Genomic DNA, 27,984 nt, shown 5'->3' on the forward strand with positions numbered 1-27,984 from the left:
GTCCAACCCAGAGCCCACTGCTCAGGATCACATCGAAATTACTTTTGAGTTATCTTCAAGGAGAAAAACTTCACAATCTCTGTGGGCAACATGTGCCAGTGCTAGGTCAACAACACAGTTTAAAAAAAAAAAGTGTTTAGACAAAATCTCCTGTATTTCAGCTTGTGCCTATTGTCTTTTGCCCTACCATTAGGCACCAGTGAAAAAAAGAGCTGGAAAAAAAGTCTATCTTCTTTATGCTTTCCTTTGATAAGATCCCTACCTTGAGTCTTCTTCAAGTCGAGCAGTCCCAGATCTCTCATGTTTTCTTCATAGGAGAGATGCTCCAGTATCTTTGTGGCTGTTCACAGAACTCCTTCTAGTATGTCCACATCTCTTGTATTAAGGAACATAGAACAAGACAGTGCTCCAGCTGTCACTCCACCAGTGCTGAATAAATGGGAAAGATTCCCCCCAACCCTTGACCTGCTGGCTGCTCCTATTGTAGGCCTGCAGACCATGATGCCATTAAGTTGACTTCTCTGCAAGGCGACATTGCTAACTCATGTACCAATTGGACTGAAACCTCTTATGATTTTATATTCTATTTCATATTTTGAGAGCCAAGTACTAAATGATTTTTTGTTCTCATACAAACAGGAGGGTTCATCTGTCAGGACAAAACTAAAGCCGTTTTTTTTCCTCCTTCAAGAAAATTATTAGTTGTGGTGCAGATCCTTTTTCCCCACACAAGTTTAAACAATTTCAGGTTGAATATGAGGAAAAAGTTCTTCTAGTGTTTGGGCACCTGTTAAGGTTCTCAGGGAAGTGGTCATGGCACCAAGTTTCCTGGAATTCAAGAAGCACTTGGACAGCATTCTCAGATATATGGTTTGGATTGTGAATGGCCCTGTGTAAAGTCAGGAGTTAGATTTGATGATCTTTGTGTGTCCCTTCCAACTCATAATAGTCTATGATTCTATGAACTTTTAACAATTTTGAGCATGTCCATCAAGATCGTAGCAAAGCTTAATTCATACCTGCTTCAGGGAGAGTTCAGCGACTTCAGGATCTTGAATAGGAGTGTCCAGTCTTTTGATTTTTCTGTGCCACACTGAGTGAAGAGGAATTGTCTTGGACCGCATATAAAATATATATTTAATGTATGTAAGTAACAAGTCTTATATATATATGTATATTTAATATATATATATATAAACATGAAACAAAAAGATTACAACAAAGTCAGAAAATGAATGAGTTGGACATGTATTATCCAGAATCACATACCCAAAACTTCTGTATAATTCATTCTGCAGATGAAACAATCTCATGACTTAAGTTTGTAAGATAGTGTTTCATCTGTTTTGAATTTGGCATCTAAAGGAAAAATAACCCCCTTTTTTTTTTTGAGCCTGAACATCTCTGTATACAATCCAAATGATGGTAGCAAAAGGAACGCTAACTGTACAGAATAAAACATGGTAAATATTTTTGTATAAAATATTACTTTGGGAAACTGTACTATGCTAGAAAGAGTAAAAAAATTTCACGGCAATTCCGTAAGGCCATGAAAATGGCAGTTTCACCTAGATAAAACTTTTACTAGTGAGGTGCAAGTGGAAGAAATTAAAATATGATGTTTAATTTTACCTGAGGTGACAATCTTTCTAGATTATTTTATATATTTTTATATTTTTAATATCTATTTTTGAAGAATCATCATGGTATTGGAAGCACTTCAACTTTGAGTCTTCATTGAAAAGAACACTATTTATTTTGGAAGATCTCTATAGAGAGCTTGTTTCTAAATCTTGTGTGATAGCACTAATGAAAATAGACAGTGGAATAATAGTCTAGAGTTATGATCACTACAATGTAGGATTTTATGACTAAACTATACCTACTAGTCAGTCAGTTTGTTTCTTCTAATGTCTTTGAAGGATACAGACAGACACCTGAATCATAAACACTTTTACATTCCTCCTGAAATACTTTTAGCTCCAGGGAAATTTCTGTAAAATAGTTTGTGCTTATCAATCGTTTAATAGCAATGAGCAGAACTGCAAAGCCCAATTCTTTTCTGTTGTACTAAAAAAAAGACACAAAGAACTATATCATAACTGTAACTGTGATACTGAATACTAGATAACACTGGAGACAAAGGTAAAATGGTTGTTTAGAGGAAATGCTGAGAAATTATGATTTCTCACCTATTTTAAAAAATCTCATCAAACATAAAGTTAACAGGTAAACTTGTTAAAATTTTTCTCCCTTTCTCCAAGAGTGCAGATCTGGGAGCCAGGTAGAACTTGCTGAGTACTATTATTTGTATTACAGCAGTATTCATAATAAGCACTCGTAGTTTCCCATCTTGTAGCATCCCAACTTGATCAAGAACTGTATGTGACAGAATTCCTTATAATATAATTATTCTGCTAGCACCCATCTATCTAGACAAGTAAGATGTGGCCAAGATTCTTAAATCAGCATGATCAGTAAAAAAAAAAACAAAACGAAAAAAAAAAAAAAGTAAGTAAATTCAGGAAAATGTAAGCACAGGCAAGGAAGGCTAAAAGTTATTCCCGCGTATCCAAACCTTTAAGGAATTAGAAGATTCATAACAAGCTACAAAACAAACAAACAAAAAAAACCTATATATACACGAGTTTGAGGAAAACAGAGTAAAAAATGATTCAAGTAACATCTCTAGCAAGAATAAGAGTAGAGAGGTCCATCTGTTTTGTCTTTCAAAAGAACTGTATCACCTGCATATAAGGAACTTAAGATATTAGGAAATATTATTTAATAATAATTTCTTAAACTTAAGAAAAGATATAAGGAAAATAAAAGATAAAAGTAACTTACTGGAGAAAAGCAAAAAGGCTACTGGTTGAAAGTTGAAGATACACATTGAAAATAAAGAAATAAGATAATTTACATTTTAGCAAGTAACTATTTTGAAAAAAAAAATCTGGTTATATAGAAGTTTCTTGGATCATCATTTATCATATTTTCATGACTTGCAAGTAGCTGTTAACTTAAAAAAAAAAAAAATCTATGAACCTCTTTTAGTACTTAGTAAATATTAGCCATAGGAGTGAATTTCCTACAGCATCTAGAGTGAAAATCTCAGCTGGAGCAGAAGATAAATCAGTCTTTTAAACACTAAAATAAACTGAAAGAAAAGAATCTCTATTAGATTTGAGAGAAGAAAAAACTCAAAAATATTATGATAATCTAAAATAATGAACGGAGTTTCCAATGAACAGTTATCAAGATAAAACAAATAAATTTAGGGTCTGAATCACCTGATTTTTACAGTCAGTGGAGAATAGCATATTCCTTTGCTGGTACTTGATTTGAAACTATATAAGGCCAGAAAGAGAAAAATTTAGTTTTTCACTGAGAGGAAAACATCGGACCACAGATCTCTGTAATTACCCTATTTTGAATAAGGGAAAGGAGCTTTGCTAGCAACCAGGAAAATAGTAAGATGCTCCCGAATCCTCCTATTCACACAAGTACACTCAACAAAACATATCTTGCTTTTCTGATTTGTGCCCTTTTAACATCAGCAGTGGCAAATGATTCCCACTCACCTGCATCTGCCGGGGCACAGCATGGTATTTTCTGAGGTAGCAGAGAGATTAGCCATATTTATATGCATCAGATGAGAGTGGCTCATTTTTCAAGTTCAAAGACGGAGGAAGAATTTCATGAGCATTGAAAGAGGACACCAATCAAGCTATTCCATCAGAACACAGTAAAATGTAAAGTCTAAGCTTATACAATTAACTATAGCTACATCTTTGAAGAAGAAATTTCAGCTTACTAGGTCATCAGCAAAGAATAGGCTTGGTCTAGAATAAAATTTGAAAATTTGTCAATGAACAGCAGGAGTATCTGATGGTTAAATCCTACAAAAAGATGAAAATTAACCAGCTGGAAGTATTCACTTTCCAAACTAACTTAGCTGCAGTTCCAGATTGCCGCAAGGCCAGTAGAGTTGCTCTGGACAAGACTTTTAAAATGAGATACAACTAACAGTAACTGGACAAAGTCATCTAAATTACAAGATTTTCCATGTGACTGAAATATCTCTTTCTGAATCCAATATTTTTTATGCTAGAGCTATCTCTCTTCATGTTAAAACCTTTCTTGTACTCTGTTTTATAACAGGATCTTTCAGCCATCTTTGTCGAGCCTTAAGGGAAAACTCCCCCCAGTTTTGGTATCTTCAAGAAGCAGAATATATTAAAGAACTAGAAAAGGAATTGAGGTTGATGCTACATTTGTTTGTAGTTTCTTATCATCTCTTATACTTCATTTTTTTCCTTAATTGGTGCTATAGTACAAAATATATTTGCTTCACAAAGATATTTTGAGCAAATTTAAAGTAATAAAACTATAAAAAAGCCTCAACCACAGGCACATTGATGTGTATGATATATAATTAATCTGTGGAACTTGCTGTCATGGAAAATTAGTGAAGTATATTTTCAAAGCTTTCATGAAAAGGATCATGCATTTACTGACAAAATCAACTTCTACAGGTACAAATCAATGCTTGTCAATAACTGCACTCCAGAGCATGGAAAAGGGTCAGAAGAAAATACTTGACCACGATGAAATATTGGAACTAGGTTCAGTGGGAGGGAGGAAATTAAGTTTCCAACTTCCACCATTATCCATAGCAGAAGAGAGACAGGATTGATAGCTCCTCTAAGGCAATTCTCATATACTTTAAAAAAATTTATTGAACTCATTCTGACAACTCTGGTAAAGAGATAGGTCACGGTCATTCCTAATATATGCTAATATGAATCGAATGGTTATAAAGTCTTAATAATTCAGTATTATAGGATCTTTTGCAGACCTGCTAGTATAGTGCTAATTTTATACAAAAAGGAATTAATATGAAATGAAATATTAAGTTGGCCTCATAACCAAAATCATTTTATCATCACTGTAAAAGAGATGCTATAATTCTAAACATGGATGATATTCTTCTACTGACAAATGTGGTATTCTGCAGAGTAGTAATTCAGCCATTTGTGATTTTCTCACATGTTATTCCTCAGTCTATATCCTGCAGGCCATCACTCCAATCTGAATTAGGAATTCCAAGGAAGAAACATTTTGCTTTTGGAGTTATTTTTGTTCCTAATAATTTCTTTGTTGGCTTTGGGGTTGGAAATGCTCTACTTTTTTGCAAGTATTCTTATCTGCCTTTGAAAAGAACTAAGTATCAACACTAGCTTCAACTTAAATAACACTATCAAACTTCTCCCTTACTTTAGTTTCATAGATTTTATGATTTCTGAGAATATGCCATAACTTCGATAGCCTCATCTGTTCCTGTCTAAGACTGACATCAACCAGACATTTATTTCCTGATGTAAGTTCTCTGTAAATAAGTTTTCCTACTTCACTTATATTGAATAAAGAATACGTGTTGACAAACAATTTCTAATACATTATTTCACTGATTGAGGCATTTATTGTGGAAAGACTAAGTTCAAAGTCATAGTTGTGCAGTGCTTTTCAGGAAATATGGCAAAATGGCTTTATTGTGATCAAGTAATGCCCTGAAGCATGAAATTTGATGGTTCATATTTATAGCACATATCTAAATGTTTCTTTGAAACTTGGAAGTAACCTGATGTAACATTGTATGTATGTATGTATGTATGTATGTATGTATAATTAAATAATTAATTAATCATGGGATTGTATCTGAAGAACTAGCTTTATCACTATTTTCAAGCTGGAATTTAACTTGAAAGTCTTCATTCATCAAGCTGTTTCATTCAAGTTTTATTGATCATCTCATAAATCATTTTATTAGATCTCTTCTAATTAGCTACTAGCAATCACTCAAGAAAAAAGTACTCATATCTGAAATCCTAATCTTTACACTTTACCCTTGTACTTTCCAAATTGTAGCTTTGCTCATATGCTCAAGTTGACGTCTCCTTTTAGCAACAGGAAACATGTTGAATCAGTTTGTGATCTGTATTACCTCCATCTTTTCCTTTTCATCCTGCACATGCCTGCACAGGTTTTCAGATTCTATATTGTTTCCACCTAGATTCTTTCCTGTAAAACATTTAAAAATAATAATAATAATGCAGACATTCTCAGAGAAATTGCTACTTTCAGTGAAAATTCATAATTGCCTTTTGAAAAAAAAAAAAAATTGCTATTTTCCTGATGAGTTCTAAAGCTAATAAATTATGAGACTTACAAGTGAGAATTACTTGACTTGCTGAGGAATGAATAAGTATTACAGGGCTTTGAGCAACCTGATCTAGAGGGAAGTATCCCTGACTACAGCAGGGAGATTGGAACTTAAAGGTCCCTTCCAACCCAAACCATTCTATGATTCTATGATTAAGGAAAAAGAAGAGCAAGGTAATGATAGTCCAACAGAACTGATTAAAAACCAGTGCTAATTTGGGTCCCAAATTCTTAACTGGGATTGGTAACCAGGGGAGACACATATCATATAAGACACTCAAAGTATCTCTTTTTCTTTGGTCAGTGGAAGAACAATGGGTGACAGCTACATCTGCCTATCTTTGTATCAAGCCACTTTCAGGAGTAGGAAATAGTATTAGTTGTTATGCAAATGTTTTCTGTCCAGACAGTTGTTATCTACCTCCCATGACACAGAAGTTCCATTTGAATGAAACATCCCATGCATCTGTTCTGTCCCAGGGAATGCCTCTATGACTGTGCTGTGATAATGAACAAGATTTTAATCTTAATTGTAGCCCCCACATTCAAAACAAACCCATGGTATTTCAGGGATGTCAGCAGATTTACAAAAGCAGAAACAAAATAGGAATCAAACCACTCCTCCCCTCTCAGAAGCAATCTGGCTATGGCTCTCTCACTTCTATTATCACCTCTGTTCTTGCCAAAAATATGCCACAAAATCTTTTAAATTCACAGATATTATTTCTCTTATGCTTCCAGACAGAATTTTGGCTCAGGATATGAAATATTTGTTAACTCATCAATAATATTCTCTTCCAAGACAAATATTTTTATTTTCCCATTGTAAAATCAAGTACCAAAGATTGATTCTGTAGGTTTGGAATTAATGCTGTGTGTTCTCACAGGTTAACAGAGCAGACAAGATTTAAAATCAATCATCCTTAGTGTGAAAATATATTCATTACAACAGCTAAAGTAAAAAAAAAACAAACAAACAACAACAACAACAAAAAAAAACCACATCATTTTTATTTTTTTAATCCAAGCAGTCAACTTAAAATTAAAGTTCAGTAGGCATATTAGCTAGATAAAATATTGTGAGACTTAGAGGATACTGTGCTTAACAGTACATGTAGTAGAAAGAATGTATTTTTATAGCAGTATAACATTCCAGAGCACTTTTAGGTTTGCAGCATCAGAAAATAAAAATAATCCAGTCAATTTTCACAGGATGCTTGTTGCACATTCACAGCCTCCACTTTCCTAATCCTGTCCTTCAAGCTGATCCAATCTCAACAGCTGTGGGAGTTGGATTGCAGGGTTGTACAACTACAGCCACTCCCTCTCTGGCTGGCTGAATCAGCATGGTGACACCAGCTTCCAAGCATTCATACACCAAGCTGGTTGAGGACACATGACCTCATGTGTCTAAAGCTAAGGATGTTCTGTGAAATAATGAATTGCCAGGCAGGTTGAAAACCAATCTGAATGTAATTCTGTTTACTTTTTTCCCAGAAGAATGTCTACAGCTGCTGATAGCTGGGGAGATAGCCTGTTCAATTACTAAACAAGTTCAGCCTTGCTTAAAAACGAATTAGTAACATCAAGAAGAGATACAGAAAGCACCAATGCCAAACTGTAGCAATAGTAGTGTTGTGTAAGAAAAGTAACTGTTTTAGCAAAATCAATTAGAAACAATGTTTTTATTCTGCCTGCTTATTCTGAATCATGCCCATGTTTCTTCTTCCAAGCAACAAGATGAGGAATTTTAATGACAGAAACTACTACAGGTCGATAAAGCTCTCTGACAAGTAGCTTTGGTGAATCACCTTCCCATCCACTTCTCATATACAAATCCATCAGAAAAGAAATCATGGAGGATATCTAGTAACTAAGATTTTGTCACCCATCAGATTAATCTGACATGACATTTTAGCACTTTCCCTCAGAAATTGATCCTTCTTATCCCTGATTAACCACAGGTCTCTGAAAAGAACTGAAATAAGAGTGAATATTTGATTTCATGTTGATCTTAAGGGATGATAGGAATCCAGAATTAATATCTTGGAGGCTTTGAAAACTATTATGAAAACACAGCTCTCATCCAAGAAATGCAGTTGAGAATATTAAACCAAGAATTAAAAATTAGTTCAATGAAGAGTAGTGAGGAAACCAATTGAAAGCAAAGTAATAATACCTTGAATTCTGAAGATAGGTCATGGCAAATGACAAGGACTTCCGAAGAAACTCCAATTGTTGTTTTTTTGTTTGTTTGTTTGTTTTTTGTTATTTTGTAAATAAGAAAAAGATCTAGTGAAAATTTCTCAAGAAAAAGAAGCCAAAAAAATCAGTCTTGTGGAAAAGAAAAATTAAACCCTGCAAGTGTTCCCTATTCATAAAATCATAGAATCATAGAGTTGCTCAGGTTGGAAAAGCCCTTAAAGATCATCAAGTCCAAAGGTAACCTAGCCATACTACCCTAACTCTAATAACCCAGAGCTAAATCATGTCCCTGAGCACCACATCCAAACGGTTTTTAAACACATTCAGGTATGGTGACTCAGGCACCTCCCCGGGAAGCCTATTCCAGTGCTTAATAACCCTTTCTTAAGGGTTAACATGACTACAATTTCATTTTTACTTATAAATCAGTAGCACAGTGGATAATTTAGACTACTGAAATCACAAGGTGCCATAATTTCATTTTTAGTCCTTAGTGAAAAGAATTAAACAAATCTTTTAATTTTTTTTTCTTTGACTTTCTGTCTTTAATGCATATTAATCCGTTGGCATACAGTATATAAACCTGCTCCACATTTTCAAAAATAAAGAGAAACAATGGTTATAAGTAACAAGGAAAGGATATATTCCATACATTTTATTTTGAATTATGTACCTACTTGGGATGCAAAGGGGGATTTAATGTTATGCAAAACCTGTAAGTAATACAGGAGAGCCCTATCAAATCAACAACTATAACATCATAATTGTAGAATCATAGAATCACAAAATCAAATCCTTAGATTTGGAAGGGACCTCTGAAGGCCATCTAGTCCAACTCCTCTGCAAATAACAAGGACAGGACATCCACAGCTAGATCAGATTGCCCAGGCTTTATCTAGCTTTGCCTTGAAAGTTTCCCAGGATGAGACATCAACCACATCACTGGACAACCTGTTCCAGTGCCTCACTGTCCTCAACTGTAAAATATTTTTTCCATATATCTTACCTAAATCTAGCCTCTTTGAGAAGAATAATAACTCTCTCTGAGCTTATAATGACTAATATCAGCTCAGCTGCAGATATTTTTTTGTCCTACCCAGTGCCAGAGGAAGCATGTTTCCTATTCATCCTGTGTACACAGAGTATTGACTCATATTATCAGGAAGGCTTAGAAGCATAGGCATCCCCATGCTTCTGAACTCATCTGCTATCAGCTCAGACAAAGACTTCAGTGTTCTGAGATAAATTATCCCCTGGAATGTTTTTGTTTTTGGAACCGTGTTCTGAAAGGCAGTCTTTGCTAGACATCTGGAAAGAGAGTGCATAGGTTAAGGATACCAAATGGGAAAATCTTGAGAAAATAACACATGAAAAGGAGAATACGTGGTGGGAAAAGTGGTGCAGGTTAAGTGAGGAGGTGAAAGGGGACTGTCTTACCAAGAGGATGACTTGCAAAGAAGCTTACAAAGATTGTTTTTTCTTCTGGGCTTGGGCCAAGGCGCTTCAAATGACACACATCACTCCCCAGCAGAGTGGGAGGACAGCTAGCTTGAGATTTTATATGAAAGTGAAATTTTTAAAATATAAATACACAGAGAAAATTACACAAATTCTGTGGGTTTTGCTTTGTTGTGTTATTTTGTTATAGTTGTTTTTGAAGACATCAGTTGCTGCTAGAGAAATGGTATGTTACATTTTAGCTGTAGATCATACTGGGTAGGAGAAAGGAAAGAAAACAAAGAGGCTTTAAGTATGAACTTGATTTTAGTCCACTTTTTTTTTTTTCTTTTTTTTTTTTTCCCTTTCATCTGGACTATATAGAAATGTATAATAGAAAAATGGATATCTGAACAAGCGGTATGTAAGATGTGCTATGCTATGTATACCCTCTGTAAGTTTGCAGATTACACCAAGCTGGGAGGGAGTGTTCATCTACTGCAGGGTGGAAAGGTACTACAGAGGAACCTGGATAGATTGGATCAATGGGCCAAGGTAAATTGTATGAGTTTCAATGGGCCAAGCTAAACTGTATGAGCTTCAATAGGGCCAAGTTCCAGGTCCTGCATTTTGGTCACAACAACCCCAGGCAACCCTACAGGCTTGCGGAGGAGTGGCTGGAAAGCTGCCTGATGGAAAGGGTCCTTGGTGTACTGATGGACAGTCAGCCAGCAGAGTGCCCAGGTGGCCAAGAAGGCCAATGGCATCCTGGCTTGTATCAGGAATGGTGTGGTGAGCAGGATCAGGGAAGTAATCCTGCCCCCGTACTCAGCACTGGTGATGCTTCACCTCAAGTACTGTGTTCAGTTTTGGGACCTCAATGCAGAAAGGACATTGAGGTGCTGGAGAAGGTCCAGAGAAGTGCAACAAGGCTTGTGAAGAGCTCGGAGAATATGCCCTATGAGGTGCGACTAAGGAACTGGGGCTGTTTAGTCTGGGGAAAAGGAAGTTGAGAGAAGACCTTATTGATCTCTTCAAATATCTGAAAGGTGGTTGCAGTGAGAGTGGAGTTGGTCTCTTCTCACTGGTGACAGGTGACAGGATGAGGGGAAATGGCCTCAAGTTATGTCGGGGAGGTTTAGGTTGGCTATCAGGAAAAACTTTACAGAAAGGGTTGTCAAGCCCAGGAAAAGGTTCCCCAGGGAGGTGATTGAGTCACCATAGAATCATAGAACTATTGAATGGCCTGAGTTGAGAAGGATCTCAAAGATCATCTAGTTTCAACCCCTTGCTATGTGCAGTGTCGCCAACCACTAGACCAGGCTGCCCAGAGCCACATCCAGCTCAACCTTGAATGTCTCCAGGGATGGGGCATCCACAACCCCCCTTGGGCAACCTGTTCCAGTGCGTCACCACCCTCTGAATGAAAAACTTCCTCCTAATACCTAACTTAAATCTCCCCAGCCTCAGTTTAAAACCATTCCCCCTTGTCTTATCACTATCCACCCTCATAAACAGCCATTCCCTCCTCCTGTTTATATGCTCCCTGCCAATATTGGAAGGCCACAATGAGGTCACCCTGGAACCTTCTCTTCTCTAAGCTAAACAAGCCCAGTTCCCTCAATCTTTCTTCATAGCAGAGGTACTCAGCCCTCTGATCATCTTAGTGGCCCTTCTCTGACTAGCTCCAAGATTTCTGCATCTTTCTTGTGCTGGGGGCCCAGGCTTGGACACAGTATTCCAGATGGGGTCTCACAAGAGCTGAGTAGAGAGGGACAATCACCTCTCTCTCCCTTCTGGACACCCCTTTTTTAATGCAGCCCAGTATATAGTTGGCCTTCCGGGCTGCAAGGCACACACTGTTGGCTCATGTCCAGCTTCTTGTCTACCAGGACACCCAAGTCCTTTTCCACATGGCTGCTCTCATGGGTTACTTCTCCCAGTCAGTATAAATATCTGGGATTGCCCCAGACCAAGTGCAGCACCTTGCACTACGTATCATTCCCAGAATCTTCACACTCCAGCCCATTTCCCCTATAATCAAACTTCAAGTCTTTACCTAATACATGCTGATAGTTGCAAATGTAGTTGTCTTTACAGTTCTTGTGGCCCTTCTCAACAGTGATCAAATGCCTTTCACTACTAGTGTAGCTGCAACTCGCTTCTACTCAGCATACTAGGAACATCATTGGAAAATATATCACAGCAAAATTTCTGAGGCCGATTTCACATGTTCAGTCCATTGTGGGCTGTAAAGCCCTACATATATCCTTCTGTCTTCTTAGCATATCCAGAACAATAAAGCTAAGCAAGAAGCCAGCACTGTTACAAGTTTGTTTTATAATGGCATGTGAAAGAAGAAGCATGCTAATTGTATACAAATACAAAAAAACATTCGGTAGCCTCATAGGTTGAGAATTAGCAGTCAGCAAGCTCAAGGAACTATGCTCATTATTTGCTAGTTTGTAGATATTATTGTAACATAAATACAGTAGTCAATAAACAAAAGCGAAAAGAAAGAAAAGGTTGAAAAAAACAATCTTCTATCACAATTATGCCAGACAAGTTATCAATACATGAAAACAACTTCAAGCCCAGAAGTAAATTTCAAAAACAGTTCTATCAGTTCCATGAAATGATGAATTCCATGAGTAAGAAAATAATTCAAGGCATGTAGCAACACAGTGTGTACAGTAAGAGGGAAAAAAAAACAACGAAGGTGAATTTGTAGTCTAATGATCACACCAGTGAAGATTACCAGTAGACCACAGGCACTTGGTAACAATTTTAGCTAGAATTAGCACTAGATTGTACGCCGAAAAAAAATTTTAGTCAGCTCCCATTGACAGAGAGCCAAATACTTTATATCACCTAAAGTATGATTTCAGAAATACATCCACTTGATCTGAAAGCAGAAAGATAGAAATTCTACTGTTCTCCTAAGCACTTTATTGTCTTTGGAGATTAGATAATGAATGTCCACAGACTGTCAAAAACTTGGAATTTGATTCTACCATTTCAAGGTTTCAGCCACATTAGCTTGGTATAAAGAAGGACATCACTGTTCCACATCATTCTAAAGGAAAAGATTGAATAAACATTTAAAAGACTGAAACAATAGGAGGGTAAGGGAGAAGAATCAAACAGAAGCCTCTTTCTGTTTTTCTTGATGACTACCATGGGTGTCTAATATCATTTCTCCCATGCTCCCTCCCTAATTTAGGAGTCTTGGCTGTTGTGAAGTTCAGTCCTGGTGCCTACCTCCCCTGCAAACTGCCCAAGGAGCCTAGATGTCCAAGAGACTTTTCAAATACTGAGACAATTTCAATGCAAACAGAAGCACAGTAACACTGGCTTTTATCTCTTTTTACAAACCCTCACTTCCAGCTTTTTAGTTTAATTTTTGCCTTTGCAGAAGGGAAGAAGAATTCCTGTCAGTAAGCATGTCAAACAGTGATGGTGATCTGTCTAATCCTGTCATTAATCAACACATTCTAACACTTGAAAAGCTTCTATTAATGAACATGACTTCAGTAACAACAGCATGTGACAGGTATCTCCAGACAATTCCATTATATGCACATTTTTAACTCATCAAATTAAGTTCTCTTAAGTACTTCCTGAAGTTCAGACAAGAAGATACCAGAAGAATAAATTTTCTGGCAACTCTTTAACTTTCATGTCCCCTTTACAGTGTTGTTCACACTGCTTTTTCTTCTGGTTATATATTCACAAAATTGGTTTTATAAGCTCATCCCACTTCATGATTAACCAGATTAAATATTTTGGAAATGTTATTTTATTTCAGAAACAGATTGAATTATAAAAAATTCCAGCAAAAACTGGGACAGAACTATACACAGCTTATTAAGGAAAAGAGTGATGTGCAGCATAAATGAGGAGGTGAAGGGTGAAAAGCAATTACAGTTCACATTTGTCTGGTCTGCAGTTATGTGTGCCAGCTGCAACTTGCTAAAAAATCAAGGAGTAGTGATCTGCCAGTATTTATTTTATGTAATCATAAAACCTCATGGAGATATGAAAGAGATTGTCAACGTGGTAGCTTAAAGACCTCTTCTCCCTACAAATAAGGGTGTTTGGCATTTGTTTATGCTTCAGTGAAAAAGTCTCTATATACACCACAACTACATTTTCTTAGAGACTCTTTCACTGTTGATTCACAGTATTTAGCAAGGGAAATGAAATTGAAAATTAGTACAGATAGAAATTCTGTTTGAGTCATTTTCCACACTTCAATCCTAATTATTTTTCAGTCTCAGACAAAATCAGGACTCAGGATGAGAACAAAAACAGGAAACTGGTGTCCTAAGCACTGCTAAAAGGGAATGAGCATCAGCTAGCAAGACAGATGAAAAGACAATTTCCTCAGCTCCTGTTTTTGCCTGAGCAAAGCTATTATACCTTCCACATGTACAAAAGGTTGTGAAGAATAATATCAAATAAACAAAAAAACAAAAGCATGTTAGTGTTTTTAAATCTTCACATAGATGTTTCCAAGTCCACATTTCCACCCACCTGGATCACTAAGTTAGAACATGAAATTAAGTGTACCCTCTGCAGTGTGCTGATGATACTATGCTGAGTAGTGCAGTTGACTCAACAGAAGAAAGAAATGTCATCCCAAAGGGTCTTGATAGGCTTGAAAAGTGGGTCCAGGGGAACTAAATGAGGTTCAACAAGGCCAAGTGCAAGGTGCAGCATCTGGGTCAGGATATTATCAGATGTGTTCAGACTGGGAGAAAAACACACTGAGGGCAGCCCTGTGGAGAAGGACTTGGGAGTCCTGGTGGATGAAAATCTGGACGTGAGCCAGTAGTGTGTGCTTGCAGCCCAGAGGGCCAATGGTATTCCAGGCTGCATCAAAAGAAGAATGGTGGCAGGGAGAGGGAGGGGTCTGCTCTCATCTGCTATGCCTTTGTGTGGCATTATCTGGAATGCTGCATCCAGGCATGGGAACTCCAGCTCACAAAAGAGGTGGAGCTGTTGGAGTGGGTCCAGAGGAAAGCCATGAAGATTCTCAGAGTGCACCTCTCCTGCTAAGAAAGGCTTGTTCAGCCTCAAGACTTTTGGGATACTCTGTTACAGCTTCTAGTATTTAAAGAAAGCTTATAAAAATGAGGGAGACCAGCTTTTCACATGGTCTGATAATGATAGGACAAGGGGGAATGGCCAAAAATGCTAGAAGAGAGAAGATTTAAAGTAGGTATGAGATGGAAATTTCTTATTCAGACAGTGGTGAGTCACTGGCACAAGCTGCCAAAAGAAACTGTGGATGTTACATCCCTAAGGCATTTGGGGCCAGGTTGGATGGAGTCCTGTGAAGTTTGGTGTGGTGAGTGGCAACCAGCCCTTAACAGTGGGTTGGAACTGGGTGATCTTTAAGGTCACTTCAAATCCAAGTATTCTTTTATTCTTTTTTCCATTGATGTTTTAATCTGGGCCTAATATATAATCATCAAGTGTTGGACACATCTATGTTAGACAAAGATAACACAGGCACACGTCAAATGGATAAGTTAATCTCCTTCCTCTGATACCACAGAAGAATTGGGAAGTGCTTAAATCCATTCACCAATTCTACATACATTAGGATGTGATATACCAGTGGCTGTTTCAAATTCAGTTTTATTATTATTGGAAGATCAGACACAGCATAACTTACACAGGAATGGCCAACCAGCTCTGAGGAGTACATAATCACTCTGACTATTTTTCAGGCTATAAATGCATAAATCAGATTGAAGGCAGTCTATCCTGCACCTCCAGTAAAAATCTTCACTCTCTGCATAGCATATGGCATATGGCCACTTCTTCATCATCTGTTTATTGGCCCCTATTACAGGAAAAAGTTAAGAGCATTTTGATTGGACTGTTCTGCAGTTACCTCCAGAAGGTATAAAACTCTCTGCAGGCCAATTAGGAAAAAAAAAAAAGTAAAAAAAAGTAAAAGAAAAAAAATACATTTATCAAAATTTCTAAGGCTTGAACCAGTCTTTTAACTTCTAGGAATAAACAAGACTACATGTCTATGCAATATTTTCCATTTAGGATACAAAATTGACATAAAAAAAGATAAGTCAGCTCAAGGGAGGACTACGTTTCTAAACCTGAGCTTAAATGGAGCTCTTGGACCTTTTGCAGGCTTAGATCTTCCAGGTGAGACTGGTCATGGTCACTGACATTTATTAGTGCTCTCAGGAATTGGGCAAGGAAGGTTTCTAGGGGAAAAAAAGAAAAAAGCAGAAAAAAAGCCAAAAAAAAAAAAAAAGCTTGGATCCATTTGTTTCCTCTTACGTTTTTGTGCTGTCCATCTTCTTCGTGCTGAGGATGTAAGGTCTACAGCTGCTCTTAGAGAAATTGAAAGAAAAACTTCATCCTTTAAGAAAGAAAAGCACAAGTGTAAATAGTCTTGCAGGTCATCTCCCTAATGCCTTATTTATTTAAATGGCTGTTTATCAAAGCTAGCAGAATTAAATGTCTCCTTTTGTTAGCTGTGAGCCATTTTAAGGAAAAGTCCAAAAATGTCATAACATTTCATGTCTAACCTATGAAACACAGATTGAACAGAATGTGTGGGGAAAATATCCCTTTTGTAATGTTTTTAATCTCTCCCCACTAATAGTGAACAATTGGACTCATGATGTCTTTATCTATACTCGGATTTTTTTATAATTAATTCCCAGTGGGTACAGTTTAACTAATGATAACATCAATAGAAATTGTATTGTTGACAAGGTTTCAGGAGCTTACAGTCTCATTTCATGTCTGAGTGCCTCAGATTAGCTGTAGTTATTGCCTACAGAGTTGCACATCCTTAGATAGGCCCTGGCTGCGCTTATTTTTCCTAACACCATTATTATCACAGGTATGACTTCATGGGGCTGCCTAAAAGAAGTAAAGCATCAAGCACACAGACAGCTCCCCATGGTTATACTGTAGAAGTCACTAATACTGCCATAGGTGCTAAGATCTGAAAGATCTTGCCACTTCCAGTGTTCCTTTTATATCACAGATCAGATGAGAAAGCACTGGCTATGTTCTCAATGAAAGAAACAAATACAGTGATCAATTCTGATACAGGAATGAGAAATCTTAACATAGTGTCATATTCCCCTCTTCACACAGGGCAGCTGTGTGATGCCAAACCTCTGACTATGGAGCCTTTAAGAGATGCTTCTGGTCTGAGTCTCCTGGTTCAGAGAGAAGAGTAATGGCAGAGACTCCTGGTTATTTGTGTGAGGTGTTACAACTTACCTCTCTGCTGGGACTGAAGTAGATATAAAATTAGTTTAAGCATGTTTGCCTACTTTGAGGATTTTGACAAAGAAGGAATTGATTTGCCTGTCTTGTAGATGTTCTGTGTCTGACACCACCACATTCTCACTTCCATAATTAATCACAGGATCACAGAATGTCCCTGGTTGGAAGGGACCTCAAGGATCATGAAACTCCAGCCCCTCCACCACAGGGCCACCAACCTCCACATTTAATACTAGATCAGGCTGCTCATCCAACCTGGCCTTGAACACCTGCAGGGATGGGGCATTCACAACCTCTCTGGGCAGCCTGTTCCAGCACCTCACCACTTTTGTAAAGAACTTCCCCTGACATCCTGACATCCTCCTCTACAACTTCCTGAAGGAGGTTGTGGTGAAGAGTTTGGCCTCTTCTCCCAGGCAACAAACAGGACCCGGGGAAATGGCTGCAAGTTGTACCAGAGGAGGTACATGAGGAAAAAATTTTTCTCTCAGAGAGTGGTCAGGCACTGGAATGGCCTGCCCAGGGTGGTGGTGGAGTCGCCGTCCCTGGCAGTGTTCAAGAGGCACCTGGATGAGGAGCTGCAAGATATGGTTTAGTGCTTGTGGTAGCAGTGGTAATGAGAAGATGGTTGGACTAGGTGATCTTACAGCTCATTTCCAACTTTGTGATTCTATGATTCTCCTTCAACTTAAAACCATTTCCCCTTGTCCTGCCAACAGTTAAATGCAACTTTGCTCTGGCATTAAAACCATCTGAGTTTTTCCTGATTCTGCTGAATACTCTTAGAAATCAACTCCTGAAATGCTTCACAGAACAAGACAGAAAGATTTATGCTGTGCTTCAAAATAAATATAACTCTTTATTAGGTGGATGCAGGAAAAATTTCCTTTCTGTTCAAAATGAAAAGCACAATTGTTTGAAGCTTAAAAGAACAAAAATGGGATAAAAGCAATATAGAAAAACTAAAAAGATAGAAAGACTTATGCTTAGTGGAGGTAGTCTTCTTCTTCTTTTTTCTTTTTTTTTCTTTTTTCCTTTTTTTTCTTTTTCCCCCCCAGATAACATTACAAAGGAATAGAAAAATTAAAATGATAAAATCTGGGGAAGGCTAGCCAGACTTTCTCAGACATTGATGCCATGAGATTTAAGATAATATGTAGTATTCCTAATCTCAGAAAGTCAAAAATCAGGAGCTGGAGGCTGACTTCAACAATATGATGAAATAAACTTTAAATACTTTGGATGATCATTAAGATATCACTGTTGCATTATATAGACATGTGTATACATGTATAGTTTGCTTAATTTATTTTTTACCTTTTAGCATATCACAGAAGCTATTCTCAGGCTTCTGTAGATGCATTTCCCTCCAAGAAAGCTTAAATTCATAAAAATTAGTATGACTCTGAAGACAATGACTTTAAGATAAGTAGCAAATGTCAGTGAGTGGTGTTCTAGAATCCTGGAAGTTTGCAAAAATGGACTCATGAGAAACTCAGTAGCTATATATATATATATATATATATAGAAGAAGATTGCTCTTCTGTTAGTGCAGAAGGTGTGCGAAGTACCAGCAGGTGGGTAAAAATGCTTGAAAGTAAGGAGATCTGAATGAAATAAGGTAAAGATACACACACTTGATTCTGAGATGACCTGATAGTAGGGAATTTGTCTTGTTATGGAGAATATCATTATAGTGTTCAAAATTTTGTTTTGCATACTGTGTTGGTACTACTCTTATACCTATCACAGGAAGAAATAAACTTGTTTCAGTTCTTCAGAGGTACTATTTTGTCCGGTTAGCTTGATGGTACAATTTTCTCTAATTAGTTGGGAAATACACACCATAGATAATTATACTGTACTCTGAGAGGCTGGAAATAATTAAACATGATTTCATTATTCAACTAGCCTAGAAAAAGTAAATATATATCAAGTACTATTCCTGAAATCTTTCTGGTGCTGGAAGCCAGTAACATGAAAAAAAACCACCTGAATATGTTGTCAGAAATACATGGCAATCATCAAAACAATAATCTATGTACATCCATGAAATATTCTTTCTTTAAATGAAGAAAGAATATATCTACATGAAAATGAAACCAAAGCAAAAATGGAGAGTGATTATGTGAACAAAATAATTGTAAAATCTATGAAGAGCACTTAGCAAAAGCAATGGTATATAACCACTGATTCTAAAAGAAAATGTACACAACTTTGAAAATCAAGTCAATTTTCTTCCCTAGGTTTTCCAAGTCATTAAAATTCAGCAAGTAGTTTCATTGTAAAACGGCAGCACTGATATAGGAAAAAGTGATCTTTGCTAAACAACTTCATTGTAGATAACATCCCAAATATTCTCAGATACAGTTGTTACTTTTATTTTTATTGAAGACCAGAGCTTACTAAGGACTTAAGTGACTAAAAAATGTAGGCAGAGAAACTTCTGCATCAAGCAGGCAAGCTCCCCTCAGAGTACATTATAATAGTCAGACTCCTTAGAGTAGGCAGCCAAAAGGTAGATGAGGGAGCTGGAGCCACTCCATGTCCCCCAGCTCAGCAGTCACGAGCTGAGAATTAGCCAACAGGGACACTCTGTGGTCAGAAGAATATCAGAAATGTCACTGCAGGTGCAAGTCCAGCAGCACTTTATCCCTTCCTGATCCCTGAGTACCCTCCTGGACAGAGAACCTCTGTTCCATTCCTCTCATTGATATGGACAGACTTTGTGTTTTCCTTTAAATGTAACCCACAGACCAAGATCATGGCTGTGGAGGTGTATCCCTTTCATTTTAGACAATCAGGACTGTTTTCAGTTGGCTGAGATGTATTTCTATGACCTCCTCCTGTCTGCTCACTTCTGCCTTAGGCACACCAAGCAACAGACACATTGCGAGTGGGTTCTTGCTGAATTATCATTCTTTTGCACAGAATCTGCATAGAAAGCTGTTAGAGCTGTATAGGAGCTAGAAGTTATGTTTTGTGAAGAATTTCCAACTTGCAACAACTCAAATTCCAAACTACACTGGAAGAAAGGTTTTAGCAGGGGCAAAAAAATAATTACACGAGCTGATCAAATTTTCAAAGCATTGTAAATTTATGAAGAGTGATAAAATATGTAAGAAATAGAAAGTGAAAAAAGAAAATGTTAAACAATATGTTAACTTCAGAAACATAAATTAATTGTTCTGAAAACAGTAAAATGAGATATTTTAGCACTGTTGTAATTATTTTTCTCAAAACGAGACTTTCCAAATTATACCTATTATAAGAAACCTGGTTTAGACATAATCATACATTTCAACAGAATGTTGTTTCCTTGATAATTCTTTGTCCAGTATGAGGTTATAAGACAAAAGAGACAAACAGGAAAAAAAATGTTCTTTCTTTATCAAGCATTTCAAATTAGAACCTAATATCTCTGGTGATTTGTGAAACATGGGGATAAGTTTACAGTGAACAAGAGCAGGAAATTACTTGCTTCAGCTTGCCTTTACAAATCAGATACAAAATTGATTGCTAGTGACTTTGCAAATTTGAAATAACCCATTCTTCTTTGAAGTTAAGACAAATGAAATTTAACTGTTTTATGAAATATTTTTTCTATTTAGAACCGTCATTTGTGTGATCTCACATTTTTCTCATGACTTGACAGTTATACTAAGACAAAAAATATTTAAACTGGAAACAAATATTCCTTCACATCTCTAATTTGAACTTCAACCTGTAATAAAATCAAATGTCAACAATGAAATTTGTTCAACTTAAAATAATATCAAGACGCAAAGAGGTATTTCTTCTGTTCATTATGTTCATTTGAACTTATAAACATGATTGTTCCAAATTAATGTTTTATCCAAATTGAATGTAGTACTTCAACTTAATTGAAACCATCTATGAAAGATCGAACTCCTTCGTAAAATTATGCGAGGAGGGAAAAAAAATTGTTTAAAATATTTTACACTTCTTTTACTGCAATGAGAGTTAAGCTGTAAAAGCTTCCTGAAGAAAACCAGTCCAGTTTAGGTTACTAAGTGAAAATGAAATAGTCAATCTTAAAAATGATGCATTTTGCAGTAAAAAATTTTATCTACTATTGTAGTTGAAGTGTTTATCTCCAGAGATATACCCCGGATCCAGCTGAAAGCCTACTGAAATCACTAAAATATTTTTATTCACCTCAAAGTATAGACTTATGACTTGATGTGCAGCTATATTTGCTTTATCATGCAATGTAAAGTCTGTATGTTGTCAGCTAAAATAGTATATGACAGGATGTATGTAAGCTGCTTGCATATGTATGTAGCATATATGTTCAGACTCATCTATATAGACATACATTGGCTATTGTTCTTCTACCCATTCATATATAGCAGGAACATTCTAAAATTAGTAGAGAAAAAATACAATGGCCTGTATATAGCAAAGACATTCTAACTTAACCATACTGGAACCATAATTTAATTTGGTAATTTGGTATTTTACTGTTAAAATATACCTTAACTTGACATAGCAATGCTAAACGAGTTCATTGTAATAAAAATTAACCCACTGTATTTATTGCTGTAGTATTATACAGCATATATAACTTAAAATGAGTTTGTGGGTGACAAGGATAAATAAAAGACTGCCAGACACTAATTGCTTCTGCAGGATATTTCACAAAAGTTCAATCTGTATGATTTAGTCCAGTACTTTCAAGCAGATAGCAGATTGGCATATTTACCAAACAAAGATGTTTTCCTTAATGGAAGGAAACTGGATGCAAGCTGAATGTCACATTATTAGACAGTAGTCCAACAGTGCATGACTTTTGACTCTGAGAAGTTGACAACTTCAGGAAGAGAACATTCAGAATCTGACCCTGTTTGTAAGTCATTTGTAAGTCCACAGAGAGACCACAAACCAACGTGGCTTTCTTACACAAAGCCCTAGGTAAACAAGCAGATTATGCTTTGAAAGGGTATTACTCAACCCCTGCTTTGTTCTTAAATGTAAAGTGGGCCAATAATGAGCACATGAGAACTCATATCTCTATGCCCTAAATGGGATTTAAGCTATCACTATTTTTGCTATTTTACGGGTGCTGTTGATTTCAAGCAGCTTAGAGGATGAAGGTCTGCTGAACTGAGTTCTCTGCAACAGCAAAACATGGTATTGAAGTTGCGACATAAAACACAGTAGCAGCAACTTAATGAAGCGTTTACTTTTGTACATTTGTTAAAAATTAATTTTAAACCCAGGAGCTTGATTCTCATTTTAATAAAATCAATGATTAAACACCCACTGAATTGTACAGAAGAGATAAACTTCTGAATTATTGACTATTACTGTTTATGTCATCTGTTTGTAGTTCAGGAGTCTGGTTTCTTAAGGATTGTTTGAAAGAGTCAAATCTTTCCTTATCTCAAACAATGAGTAAACTCAAATAGTCAAACTCTGTACTGCAGAAGGACTAGTCTGACTAATCATGGCTATTCATCACTTCTATGATGTGCTGGATTTTTCTAACACAGAGAATGACACTAAATCATACATGCTTCACCTGTCTTCTTTCAGCTGTTTAGAGCAAGTAGATCCTGTTCTGACCTTGCTAGATCATCTCTTCTACATATCAGTTACAGATGGATATCTATTCCCAAATAAATAATGATGGCTCCAGCCTCTTCTTGGTCCTTCAGGAGCTCTTTATTTTCATATCGATTCTTAGATATGATTGTTAAAGGCTAGGAGAGTAGAAAAATTTTGTAAAATTTTTTGCAAGAAGAGGAAATATTTGTCACTGAAAGGAGTGAAAACCATGAAAAAAGAGATATAGCCTGGTTTTCTAGCAAAGAAATGTTTTATTTTTCCAGGTCCACAGAAAGGCCTGTGTATAAGAGCTTATCTTTTTTTCACAGCTAAACTTTATTTAGATTCAGTTGGTTTAACCAAAAAAATTCCCCATGTAACATCAGAATTCCCTGAATTAAAAGTAGTAATCATACTAAAATTGATGTTAAGACTTTCAAGATTCAATAATGTGAAAGCCCAAATGCACAATTAGTACATCATATTTAGGAATAACAAACTCACACTTGGAAGATTTGTTCTTTTAAATTTGTTTTCTTGCTAATTTATATTTTTGTACATTTGGTTACACTCAGACGTCCCCCATTTGTGTAAATCATATACAAGAAAAGTCAGATTTATGCTTACAAAGAATATGAAGGAGGTAGAATAATTAGATGAAAAGAGAAGAAGAAATCATTTCATTGCAGAGCAGAGCATAATAAAAGATCAGATTTTTTTTTTTGTTTGTTAAAAAATAGTTCTTTCAAGTTGCTCTTTTAGAGAACTAGGTAGTTTTGAGGCAGACAAGGCAACAGAAGAATCCCAAGATAAAAGATTACGGAAACAGCAAGAAACTCTTTAATCTTTTCAGTGGAAGTGGTCCAAAAATAATAATAAAATTTCATTTTAAACATAGTTCAATAAAATAAGCTGTTTTACTACTTTATTAGCTATATATTTAATATAATTATACGTTTAAGTATCCTTCCCAACATTATGTTCTTACATACTGTTCTGTACACTTTTCTGAGTCTGCTTAATGAGTTTTATAATTTATGTAAATTTTTTGCATCGACAACATACTGTAGCAACAAGCTGTGAAGATTTATATTGTTACGCAAAAAAAAAAGTCATTTTATTTAGTTTGAATTTACTGTATCAAAACTTAATTTGATTTCCATTGCCTCATGTGGTCAGAGAAAAAATGAGTAGTCATTGCATACAATTATGCTGTCTCCAGGCAAATAATGCTTATTTAGATCTGTCTAATTACCCCACATTTGTGTCTTTTCTGTCTTGTGTCTTCTTAATTTATGTGCATGTTCTTAACAGTGAAGTCACTTGGGTTTTTAAGCTGCCTTCTCTCTTTTTGTTGGACCTTGTCTTGCTTCATTGTATCCTGTTCTAAGATAAAAGATCACAAATGCATGCAACACTGATGCATTCCACCAACATATGTGGTAACAAAGTGATGGTTTCCATTTCATATTCAGTCCCTTTTCAAATACTGGGTTGGGTATTTTTGTTTGTTTGTTTCTTTGTGGGTTTGTTTCTTTCTTTTTAGCATGTTTTTCAATATCAGAAATTGTTATAGTGAAATGTTTTAACGCTTTCAAGCACCCTTCTTTACTTTCTAGGTAGGAGTGAAGCAGGGAGTTTGACACAAGATATTTCAAATTTGAACCTATAAAATTTTAATTTAAAAAAAAAAATATTGTCATACTGAAAACTTCCTATAAACTAGGTTATTTAAATGAAGGAGAATAAAAAAAGATGTAGGTACTATTTTTGGCAAATTAACAAAAAATGGCTGAAAACTACCAGGTAAAATCTATCTCCTTCAAAAACTGACATTTTCAGACATTTTTTTTCCTACCATCTTCATAATTGGATATGTTTTTTTCAGCTTCTATGTCGTCTTTGCTTTTCTACCCAAATATAGGAAAGACTTCAGCTTTCAAAATAGTTGTAAATGTCAGTAACAACAAAAATCCCACTCTCATCACATTCTGAATGACTCCTGCGCTCCTCAAACTCCTGTTTTTGAGATTGGAGCCGGGTAAATTATTAGCTCATATGTGCATATCCATGCTTTTGATGGGAGGGAACTATCTATCTTGCTCTCTTAAGAAGTCACTCGGTTTCAAGTCTGTCCTTCCCCTCTGTGGAGTCTGTTCCACAGGCTTGCATGCCAGTAAGCAGTGCTGGGGCTGCCAAGCTGTCTACATCATTCACCCTTCCTGCCTTTTGCCTTCAGCATTTGCTCATCACTCCACATGCAAAAGCAAAAAAGAAACATTGGCCTTCTTGACTAATAGGTTATATAATTTCTGTATTTGAAATAACAGATAATTTTAATGGAAATAATGGAAATTTCTCTTACAAAGTCTTCTTCTGAGCACCATGATTTTGTGAAGGCTTGTTTTTTTTTTTTTTTTTTTTTTTTTAAGGATTTTTGAAGATAAATAGCATTTACAATATTATAGTTAGATAAAAGGAATTAAAAAACCCTCTTTGATTAAAAAGGGAAATTTGTTAGGTGACACTTCTGAGTTTTATCAAGTCTTCAGTGTTCTGTAGGAAGTCAAATATTTGTTTTGCAAAGCAAATTCCATAGTGCATTCATCACCAGTTTAGCTCTGTGAGATATGACTTGACTGTAGGAGCACAAGACAGGAGATTGGGCTCCTGCACTCTTTTGCAAACACAGATACTGATTCTTTTTCAGACACATATTTTGAGACTTTCACCCACCAGATTTAAATAAGCTACCTTTAACAAAACAAACTTGTGAAAATAATTTTTTATCAGGCTGTTGTGGCGTTCGATCAGAATGGAAATGTTCTTTTTCTCGCAACCTCAGTATGTTTGGTCACATTTGGTGGTGTGGTTTAATAGGGACAATAAACATGGTAAGTTCTCAGCTTCATTCAGCTACCAAGGATTATTAACTTTGTAGCAGGGAAAATGGAGCACACTGAAATGCAAATTGAAATGAGAACTGCATTTTTATTTATTTATTTTTAATTATGAGAGACTGAAACAACTGGTAGATTCCTGCTCCACAGGTGCTGATCTCCAAACAGATAGCTACTCTCCTGTGATTGCCACCCAATTATAGCCTACATCTCCCTGACTTTCTCTAACATATGGGCCAGATACAATTGCATTAATGCCATTTCCTTTGTCTTTTTGTATCTGGGACTCAGAAGTTGTTTAGTTATTCTTAAATGTGCAAGAAGCAGGTAGGCTTGTACATGCATGTGCACACTCACCCAAAAGCAGGATATGTTTGAACCATAGAGAAATTGAACAAAGTATCTCGCTTGTGGTGTCAGGGTTACCCTGTTAAGTGGTTCTGTTTTCACGATCTCCTTTCTTGAGAGGAGGATTTCTAACTTAGCCCAATGAAAGCTTTAATGACACATGCTGGCACTTAGTTTTTATTTATACTGAAGCCTCAGCACAATGTTCCAGCAGCATAAAAGACTATAAAGTTCAAATAAATTATGTTTACAGGCATGGTAAGACATCTTTACAGCGTAAAAGTAACAGAAATGAGGAGCAGGTCCATCTGCAAAGTACTCTGAATGGAGTCTTATTTTATAAATTGGAAATCATTGTAATCTTTCAACCAGCTATCTAGTGAATGTTTCTTCAGCCTGCCTTCCTTTGTTGTGAGGAAAAGTATGGCTGCACTCACTTTACAGTGAGCCACTCTTACCTGACAGGAATATATATCACTGCTATCCATGCCACTATCCCTACTGATTCTATGAATGTGCTGAGAAGGCTTTCTCCTGTTCAATGCCTCACTGCCTCAAAGGCTGTCAAACCTGTTGTCACTCATATATTTTTAAGTGCAACTTCTGCAGCAGGAGGAAAAGTCTAAAAGGTATAAAAAATGGGAATAGATTAATTAAAAAAAAAAAAAAAAGAATAAAAGAAAAAGAAGATAAGGAAGACTTCCATAATGGTATCATGCAATTAGTTACAGAACAGTGATTTATAGACAGCACTAAAATTCAGTAGTAAATAGATCTGAAATGTTGTTGAGGTGAACAGTTCTGCTTCAAGTATATTTTAAAATTCCTTAGGACCGATCTAAAATCTTTTTCTGAGTCATTAGTGCAGGTCTTAAACTGACATGATTTTTTTTTTTTTTTACTCCAGATAAAGAATTGTAAATTTGGCCTCTTTTTTGGTATGATTCATTCCTGCAGTGTCAAGCTGAAGTCTTTAATGTTTGGGTTTGATAACCTACTGTATACAAGCAATTTATCAAAAGTGTTATTAAGTTAAAGGCTAGATGATTAGAGAAGATTTTTCTTCATGATTAACTGAAAATGACACAGTAACCAAACATGCATACTCTGCTGTCTGTGATTCATCTATATGACACTTTTATCTCAAGAAATGGAACAAAAAAAAAGATAAATAGGTCAGGTACTATGAATTCTTTCCCATCAAAAGTTATACCAGTGTTGCATATGGAAGAAGGAGTTGTTCGTGTAAATCACCAGCACGACAGACTTGAATCTCTTCTCATTGAAATCATAACAAATTAGAAGGTAACCTGGTAAAGTCAATACACCGGTATAAAAGAACACAGAAAAAAAGCCACTCCCAGAGTTCTAGTTATGTAAAAAGGAAGGAGATGGTATTTCAAAACCTCACCCATGAAGGAAATCTGATAAGCATAATTTCATTTCCTTAAGAGAAAAGAACATTGATAATTCTGTCAAGGAAGGCTTTAAATCTGGATCTTGGAAACAGGAAGTAAGCATGACTGAAACACCCTGGTACAAGGCTTCATGTTTTCTGCTTAAGTGGACATATTTTACATTGCTTGCACAATGATACACAGCACTCAGAAGATTACATGGCTGCAAATTGCTGCAAAAGCTATGAAAAAAGCTATAAATTGAGCTGTTATGCCTTAATTTATTGAATCACTAGGGTCCTAAGTCTGCACTTACAGCTTTGATATTCAGGCTAAAAATCACTCATGAGTTATCATTAACAACCAAAGGAACTTCTTGTTTCCATTTCACAGGCCCAGTGCACAAAAGAGTTAGAATTCCTCTATTAATAACAAAGCAATTTAAAACTGTAGAAATTCTGTTCCTCCAATATTTAAAAAGTCCTGATATATCTTTCCTCTGTTTTGTTTTGTTTTCAGAATCTTGCAAGAAAATTAAGGGGAAAAGGAACAAAGTTGAATCAGATGAGTGAATATGTATTTCCTCAAAGTTATATTAAGATTATATGTTTTAAGACAATTTC

General features: G+C 36.1%; 1 protein-coding gene across 50 annotated transcripts in view; it reads right to left on the minus strand.

The window, feature by feature from the left end:
- Positions 1-27,984, minus strand: part of LOC146544333 (uncharacterized) — a 111,022-nt gene that overhangs the window by 78,640 nt on the left and 4,398 nt on the right. For 22 of the 50 annotated variants that reach the window (XR_014883695.1, XR_014883693.1, XR_014883691.1 and 19 more), the window contains exons 2-6: positions 16,180-16,261; positions 6,005-6,081; positions 3,291-3,347; positions 1,020-1,112; positions 263-375 (exon numbers count right to left, since the gene is read on the minus strand). Coding sequence is in view for 7 of the 50 variants with exons in the window: in XM_085225454.1 (XP_085081580.1) it covers positions 310-375; positions 1,020-1,112; positions 3,291-3,347; positions 6,005-6,081; positions 16,180-16,261 (375 nt within the window). In the remaining 43 variants the exon portion in view is untranslated. The remainder of the gene's footprint in view (positions 1-262; positions 376-1,019; positions 1,113-3,290; positions 3,348-6,004; positions 6,082-16,179; positions 16,262-27,984) is intronic. The other 28 variants (XR_014883707.1, XR_014883705.1, XR_014883708.1 and 25 more) reach the window with 9 other exon arrangements.

This window comes from Meleagris gallopavo, chromosome 5, assembly GCF_905368555.1.
Source record: "Meleagris gallopavo chromosome 5, MGAL_WU_HG_1.1, whole genome shotgun sequence".
Taxonomy (NCBI): Eukaryota; Metazoa; Chordata; class Aves; order Galliformes; family Phasianidae; genus Meleagris; species Meleagris gallopavo.